The sequence below is a fragment of the Castanea sativa genome, chromosome 7, assembly GCF_040712315.1.
Source record: "Castanea sativa cultivar Marrone di Chiusa Pesio chromosome 7, ASM4071231v1".
NCBI lineage: Eukaryota > Viridiplantae > Streptophyta > Magnoliopsida > Fagales > Fagaceae > Castanea > Castanea sativa.
In genome coordinates, this window is record NC_134019.1 from 15,337,891 (window position 1) to 15,347,057 (window position 9,167).

Below are 9,167 nucleotides of genomic sequence, written 5' to 3' on the forward strand. Positions count from 1 at the left end.
CCAAGGCAACGATAAAATTAGACAAAAAGGCTGTTTCAAGATCTGTCAATTTGTGCTTCCACTATAACATGAGCGATGGAATACTTTGAGTCCAAGGAAGATTCTCTTACGTGTCTTTTGGCAGCCATACGTGGACGCTAAGTGGACCTGAAGTGACGTGAGGGCATAGCATGCACCGCATGAATCAGGCCTCTCGATCTCTATAACAGCTAAGCCTTAGATATCCAAATTGCTCTCTCTCTCTCTCTCTCTCTCTCTCTCTCTCAAAGTACTATACAATATATGCAAAAGATGGGGTACCTATGTAATGTGATACAAAGCTCGAAGCCAGGGATGTTAATGGTAGTAGTTCAGATTGTATATGCAGGGATGAATATACTATACAAACTTGTATCAGAAAATGGAGTGAATTTGAGGATCCTTATTGCCTACCGTATGTTGTTTGCCACTGCCTTCATGGTTCCTCTTGCTCTCATCTTTGGAAGGTGTTGTTCTTCAAATACATATATAAAAGCTATTTCTTTGGTACAAAAATCCCATTAAATAAATATTGCATTCTACTTTGATGATATATCTACTTGTTCAAAATGTTTTTGGCATTTTAAGATATGCCTTCTAATGATTTTACCTTTTGTTAATGTAATCTGTAACCTACGAAAATAAAAACATAGGGAAGAGGAAAAATGGAAGCTATATTTTATGCCAATGTAATCCCATTAATGATTGTTGTTTACAACTTTTGCAGGAAGACCAGGCCAAAACTAACATGGGTAGTCATTTTCCAGGCTTTTCTTTGTGGGTTACTTGGGTAAGTTTCAGACATGATACTCTCAACATTGTAATTGGCTGGAAGCCAAATTTTTGCTGAGCCATAACAAGTTAAAATGTAATATATAAATTGTGAGATTAATCCTATTGTATCTGAAAAAAATCATGGTGGAGAACTAATTGAAATATCACATCTTCCTTCTCTCTTAAAAATAAAGGCATTATATGGGGGTAATTATCCTCAATTTTTATAAAAATTAGAAAAGCTTAATCTAACAACTATATCTTGAAAATGAGAATGAACGAAATATAATTTCCAACACCCAAACATTAAAAAAAAAAATAAAGAAAAAAGAAAAGAAAAAAGGCAAGCTTAGTCCTTTCCAGTGAAAAATTAATCCAAATTTTAGACCATCTCACCTAGATTGGAAGTCAGTCACCTAACCTTTAGGGCAAAACTATTCACTTTTCAAGTTAAATGAAAAAAATATCATCGCACATCTTTGGCATGGTGATGGCCACTCTACAAGTTTTTAAGAGAAAACTTCGCACACATATACCTAAATTAAATTAGATTTTCTTCTAAAAAAAAAGTTAAATGAAAAAAAATATATTCATATTCGAAGGAATTTTTTGATGTTACTAGTTTATTTTTCCTTGCAAAACAACATAAACGTGATTACTAATTTAACGTTGAAAAGGAAATTACCAAATCCTAATAATGATACCCATAAATTAGAAAATGTGTTAGAGCAGCATATTTCAACAAAACCACTAATATTTCAACACCGATAATATTATAACTCAAAACAGTTCTAAGGAAACAATGCTGCGGATGGAATAATAAGGATTTTAATTCAGATTCACCACCAAATCAAACTTGAAAATTTCAATTATACAAAGTATCACATCATAAAATTGTATTTAATAAAAAGGATATTAGGAGATGTAAAATTTGTATAGAATTATATTTTAACGTAAATTTAAATCAAATAAATTTTATTTGTTTATATATACTGCAATGAAGAGGAACTCGGGCCAAAGTTGAAACCAGCCACCAGGAATATTAATTTATAATATGTGTTCAATTGCAGGGGGACATTGGCTCAGAATCTATATTTTGAGAGCTTTGCCTTCACATCAGCAACGTTTGCTGTCGCCATGAGTAATCTCAATCCAGCCATTACCTTCGTTCTAGCAACATCTGTCGGGTACTAAACTTCAAACTTACTCTAATATATGGCAGTAAAGGTATAGCCAAATAGCTATTTATAAGCAATAATTATTCTTTAAAATAAAAAATAAATATTTCTGGTTTAATCTTACCGAGTTTATCAAAGATGTACAAATCTTTTATGACCTCATAATTTTTTATGACCTCATAACATCTGTCGGGTACTAAACTTCAAACTTACTCTAATATATGATATATACTTAACTTATTAGACTTCTTATAAAGCCCAACAGTAATTTTCAAAAATTTCTACTTAATGTTAATACAATCTTTGGAAAGAAAAAAATAAAAAATAAAAAATAAAAAGTTTAGGACACAATCGGTAGTTTGGCACATTGTATTTTTCGGTGGCGTTTGGATCCAACTTATGTGCGTCTGCGTCTTTTTCAGCGTGTTTTCTCCTCTCTCTTTTTTTATTTTTTATTTTTATTTTTTATTTTTTTCTGCTACTGCACAAAAATAATTGAAATGAACACTAATAAATATGGTTTCAAACTTTCAATTATTAGTCTTCATTTCAATTATTTTTTTCTTCTTTTTTTTAGATGGTTGGATTAATTTTTTTAAATAAATGCGTAAAAAATATCTTTTATATGATATCATGATATTCAAGCAAGTGAATTTACATTCTCAAAAAAAAAAAAAAAAGCAAGTGAATTTAGACTTTAATGAACAAATAAGATATGCTTTTAAAAAAAAAATTTGAGATAATTTTGAACAAAGTAATAGTAATTATACAGATTCTCAATTTATACCTAATAAGATACTTCACTGGACGGGAAAAAGAGTAAATATAAATTTACAAACAAAATTATATTTAGGAACTTTGATTGGAATATTATATTTATAAAATTTCATTGAAATATCATTTCATTCCACCATCTTATCATATTACAACTAAATTGTGGATTACAGATTTAGGTATTTATTTGTGTGTCACCAAACAGAAGAATAGTATAGTTATTTCATTAATTTTTGTATTATAATACTTATTCATTTTGCAAAATAATTACCTTACTCTATATCAAACCCTCAAAGCTTTTGTTAATTTTATTTTCGAGGAAAGAGGTAATGAAAAAAGAAATATAATAAGTGAAGAGAAGTTTGTAATATGTTCTTTATATAATTTTTTTTTTTTTTTTGAAAACTATTAATAAGCGATAAAATCTAGGAATAGTTATAAAATAAAATTTTCAAAATTTTGATATTATTTTTATTCCTTGAAATCAAATCTTAACTCTGCAACTAGTACTTGTAAAATATTAGATTTGAGTCCTTTAAAATGAAATCCTAACTCTGTAAGTCCCATACAACAGTTATTTACAAAAATAATTAAGTAAATCCGATGTAGTGACCACAAAATAAGGATTAAGAGTTTTGAATCGAGAACGGTTTTTTTAATAACAACATAACCAATCACCCTTATTAGGGTTAAAGTAAATGTTTGAATTTCAATTAATTTGATATTGATTATCAGGTTGGAAAAGCCAGCACTAGGAACATTGGGTGGGATTATGAAGATTGCGGGGACAGTGATAGGAACAGGAGGAGCAATGCTATTCACTTTATACAGAGGTGTGAAAATTGAGTTGTGGTCAACGCATGTTGACCTTTTACATCATGATCATCATCAACAACACGTGGCACCATCACACCCAGGCTCTAATCGCCATGTAATCGGTGCCCTATTATGTTTAGCCAGCAGTTTATCCTATGCACTGTGGTTGATAATCCAGGTAGGTCAGAATTCCAATTACTATCATTTTACAATAATTAAATATTAATTAATGCCCATGCAATTTTCTAATTTATATTTTTATAACTATGTTGCTGTTGTTTTTGAGGACAGGCAAAAATGAATGAAAGATATCCATGCCTTTATTCAGTCACAGCTCTCATATGTACAATGAGTTTCTTGCAGTCTATTGTTTTTGCCTTATGCACTGAAAGGGATTGGAGTGAGTGGAAATTGAGTTGGGATCTTAGGCTCCTTACTGCAGCTTATTCGGTACTTCATCCTTCATTTTTTATATACACTAGACTAGAGGATTTTACACTACAGCTCCATTTATTTCGATAAAAAATTTGGTGTAAAGATAGTTTTTCTTGTTTTTCAATATTTGGTAGCATAAAAAAAGATGAATCAAAAGAAAATTATTTTTTGTTAACATAAAAAATATGACTTATTTTTAGAGATTGTTTTCCATTAAATTTTTTTGGAAAATAACTCGATCTCATAGCAGGCTAAATAAGAGAAATTAGGAGGTTGTTTTTCAACTTATTTAAAATTGCTACCAAACATTAAAAAATGAGATAGTTTTATAAAAAATGCTTCTTGAAAAATGACTCATTTTCTAAAAAATATCATTGTTGAAACTAAAAAACTATATATATCACAAAACCTTTGTGAACATATCTAATAAATATATTACTAGGTAAATTACTTTTTAAACCTTATAATTTAGGGGTGTAACAAATTAAATCATATTGTTTCAAAAGTAGCAAATTAAACCATATTATTATTTTTAAAACTATAGAATTTAATGCTTACGTTTTTAAATTTATGTTTGGGAATCTTTTACCCAACTTAATTTGTAGGTGTAACCTCGAATTTGATTTTTTTTTTTTTTTCATTGCTATATATAAACCTAAATTTAGAAGAATCTTTGACAGTTTTGGAATTTGTTTTGGTTCTTGACTTGTAGGGGATTGTATGTTCTGGAATGGTGGCTGTAATTGCTTGGTGTATACAAGCAAGAGGTCCAATGTTTGTCTCAATTTTTAATCCTCTTTCGCTCTTAATCGTAGCACTCGTAGGATCTTTAGTACTGGAGGAAGAGCTGCACCTGGGAAGGTATATATTTTCCAACAACTTCTAAATATATTAAAGCAATAAATGACTTATAAAAAATTAATTTTTTTTTGTCTTAGCAAAAAAAAAAAAAAAAAAAAGGGGAATACATAATTCCAAACAAAGTAAATCTTAAACTTTTAGTTGTTCAATTTATATTTGAATTTTCAAAAATCCTACAATTTATCCCCTCTGTCCATCTCTCCCTCCACCTTGAATTTTGAATCATATATATAGCGAGTACTCAAATACTACTTTTGAGTATTTATAACTTACCCCTAGTTTTTTTTTTTTTTTTTCCGGAGAAGATAATTAATAATTGGTTAGCCTGAAAATTAAGATCCTATAAAGTATATCTAGATTAAAGTTACTAATTTATACTATTATTCTTTCGCATTCAATTTCAATATTGCAATAAGATTCTCAAAGAAAAAACAAATCAATCCAATAAGGTAAGTCCAGAGTTGTCCACTAATATAAAAGATTAATTTTAGGTTACACCTTAGTTCGTAAGTGGTTATCCCGAAAATTAAGAGCATCCTATAAAGTATATGGATATAAAGTTACTAATTTTATTTTATTTTGTTTTCACATTCAATTTTTCCTTTTGGAGCTGACATAACAAACACTTTCAACTAAGATTTCAACCCAGAAATTTTTCTTCAGCGCTTCCAATGCTTTCTTCAAAATTTTCTGAAGTTCAAGTAACTGAAACGAAGATTTTCCTCAATAGAAGTGTTAACTTAAGTAGCAAGGTAGGGCTGGAATGCTGTTAAGGTTCCGGATGAGTGACTAGCTAGCTGTAGGTTAATGGCTAACTTCAAAGGAGCCATGCCTCCTAAGAATAAATGGGAGAATAGGGAGACGATTGGGAAATAAGAGATGAAAGAGACTTCTTTTTTATTTATTTATTATTAATGGTCATACATGGCTAGCATGCCATTTACAAATGTGAATTGCAAAGGGGGAGATGCTTTGCTCAACCAAGTCTTCTAACCAGTTGGGGCAGCTAGCATAACATCCTACAACAACCAAACACCCTATCAATTATGCATAGACACTAAACAAAACACATGGAGCTAAGCCAAAAATGTTATACACTAACCTTAATATCTAGCAATAAAAACCTTAAGGTCCTCACAAGTACATAAGAATTTGTATTGGTAACTAGCCGTTGGCCCAAGGTTGCTTGCAACTGTTCCATCAGTATCAGTTGGCAATTGTCATAATCAGCACACCTAGTAGTGACAGTCTCACTACCATAGCATTATACATAATGCAATAACGTCATGCAGCATTAACAGCACAATGCGGTAACATAATGCAACAAAAACATCACCAATAGGATCATAACAACATCCATTAAGGCATAAAGGTATATATTAGGGCAGCTTGAAAGGTTTGTAACATACCGCCCTCCTTAAAACACCATGTCCATAAGGTGTGGAAACTAGCTGCAGAGTGTATGCAAATTGAACCAAGTAGCATCTTCCTTAGATACCCATTGATCAATGATAGTCCTATTTCTAAGCAGATGGGATCTCTCCTGAAACATAGCCAATGTTTCAAATGAAAGAATGACCTCTTGGTTCACAAAGGCAGAGTAGGGAAAGGACTAACATGTTGTCCCAACTTGGCCTTGAGATAGAATACAACCGACCCATATTTTTTTATGAACCAAATTTCAACCCAAATGTTTGTAAGTGGATACGAACAATTTATAATGAACATAATCTTTGGTCAACATGCTCGATTTATTTATAGTTAAAACTGGAGAGTAAATAAGTTTTGGCTAAAAGGGGTAGTGGCCTCTTTTAGTAAATGTTGATTGCTGCGTTCGTTGAATTATTGTAGATTATGCAAAACTTGTAAAAGCTTTAATCTCAAAAAAAATAAAAAAATAAAAAAACGATAAATTCTTACATTAGCACTTTTATGTTTTCAAATGACAGTATACTAGGAGCGGCTTTGATCGTGTGCGGGTTGTACATGGTGTTGTGGGGTAAAAGCAGGGAAATGAAGATGATAGATCAGCCAGAGTCATCAAAAAGCTCCCAAGAATTTCAATCTCAATCGAGTGAGATTGCTACCGCTTCTGCAATAAATAATAACAACTATGGCAACAATGAAAGCATTAAAAATATTAGCTCGAATGGCCTTACAACATTAAGCGTAGCTATTGATGGAGATTCATCATAAAGGAGATTTGAAGAAAATGAAATGAAATAATAGGAACGCAATACAAGAAGAACTAAAAAATGACTCACATTTGTCATTTAGATTTAGAGACCCGAAATTGAGATGGAGGAGACAGATACTACAAGTTGGTTTTTCTCGTAAATGATACCAAAAAAAAAAAAGCTCTTACTGCTAAAAACAGTTAGAAATAATCTCCCAATGTTCCAAGATGCTTAAATATCAAGTTTTAGAACTCTTGGTAAAAATTCTGCCGAAAACCGCAATATTTGTATAAACTTGTTAGGCAATTGGTCAATCGAGTGTATATAGAGTTTTGGACAAACTCTTGTTAGACATTTGGTAGACACTCGGTCAACCAAAAATCTCGCCAGACATTCGTTAGCCACCATAAATGTACTTTTCCAATTGATTTTCAATTGTTTCTTTCTCATTATCTCTTCTGAAGAGATAATAACACTCTTTCACTACTAAAGTGATGTATTACAATCGACTTGGATATACAAAATATCCAACACTCCTACTAGTTTGTAATACGTCCTCTTAGTCATAAACTTAATTTGACATGCTGTCATGCATAAAATATGTGCCTTCCAACTTAAACCTCCACTTAGTGTAATTGCTTTAAGACTGTTGGATATATTTCAATAATTTACTTTTGTGATAAAGCAAAAGGAACAATACACAAATCTAAGAATAAGTAATAACACAAATAGATGTGATAGGCAAAAACAATAAACAAATACTGAAAAAAAAAAAATATATATATATATATAAAGAGAAATTTGCAATAATAAAAAACTTACAGACCAAATGCGTGAAGGATGAACAATTCAGATCAAGTATTGTGTTTGACACAATCTCCTTAAAGCAGATTTCGCCCCTCACACAATCATTGTGGTGCTTTGAGACTCACGAACGTCTACCTCTCAGGATAAAATTATTTATAGCACGAAAATGAAGCACACAAGGTTGTGCTCTGCAAACTACTCAATGTCTCTTTCTCTCACTTGGAGAGTTTTTTGAGAAAAAAAAATTGTTTTTTATGAATGAGGGACTATCAAAAATTATTCGTTACTGAACAGGTACTCTGTTTCAGTAATAACTGCTGTGCACAGACTAATTGACTTAAAATATTATTATTTGGACAAGTAGGCCCAGTCCACATATGCCAAAAGCCCAACCTAATGTCCAACTCATGAGCATATAAACTCGTATATTATCTCTTTCCTTTTCTATGTGGGACTTCAGATTTTTACCACTTTTAATAACATCTTCAAGTGAACATAGAAAACATCAATTTCTTATTCACTCTATGTCATTTTTCCAACAATCCCCCACATGAATAGAAATTGATAAACACAATGCAAATGATGATGCAGACACAGAGTGAGTAGAAGAAAAGTTACTATATCAAGAGAAGTACCTTGTGGTTTTGAACTTTCCTTTGTGAAAGATTATCGGATATACTAGCTAACCATTAAACATGATGTCTTGAATTGTTCAGCTATTTGTGTATACCAAGACAATAGAATTCACACAGCTTCTTTTCAAACATATTTCGTTCTTATAGTTGTGTTCATTTCGGTCCTGAACATATCTTGGTAAATTCATGAAGTGCTTTAGAGAATTCAACCTAGAAACTCTCATGAAAGCGGCCCACTTCACACTCATATAGGTGATTCTTATTAAGAGGATCTTACTATACCCCACTCGGAATTCTAAGATATAAGAATCATGAAAAGCAAAACTTACCCTGAACATTGCTTACAGACATCATTATTTCATCATAAGAATGAGAGAGAGAGAGAGAGAGAGAGAGAGAGAGAGAGAGAGAGAGAGAGAGAGAGAGAAAGAGATGTAATCTCTATAGTGATAAAAACTAGTCTCCACAATTTTGTTGTCCCTTTGAAAACCTAGATCTTGGGATCTCCAGTCAACTAGGTGGGATTACCGTCATGGGTCCTTTAGGTCATACGCTTTAACCTCATTCCCCTCGATGAGCAGTTTACTTGCTCTCCACTCAAACAACTTATTACAGATCTGTTTTATAATTTAGAACAACTTCCATTTGAGAGCAACTGCCTCATGGTAATATGCCTAAGAAGAATATGTCAA

At 31.5% G+C, this 9,167-nt stretch overlaps 1 protein-coding gene across 1 annotated transcript; it reads left to right on the plus strand.

Moving 5' to 3' along the window:
• The first annotated feature begins 290 nt into the window (after positions 1 to 290).
• LOC142644032 (WAT1-related protein At1g25270-like) lies at positions 291 to 7,052 on the plus strand. Its single transcript, XM_075818721.1, has 7 exons — positions 291 to 485; positions 746 to 808; positions 1,863 to 1,979; positions 3,480 to 3,738; positions 3,852 to 4,010; positions 4,708 to 4,856; positions 6,806 to 7,052. Exons 1-7 carry the CDS (start codon positions 292 to 294, stop codon positions 7,050 to 7,052), a joined length of 1,188 nt encoding a protein of 395 aa, XP_075674836.1. The 5' UTR covers position 291.
• The last annotated feature ends 2,115 nt before the right edge of the window (positions 7,053 to 9,167 follow it).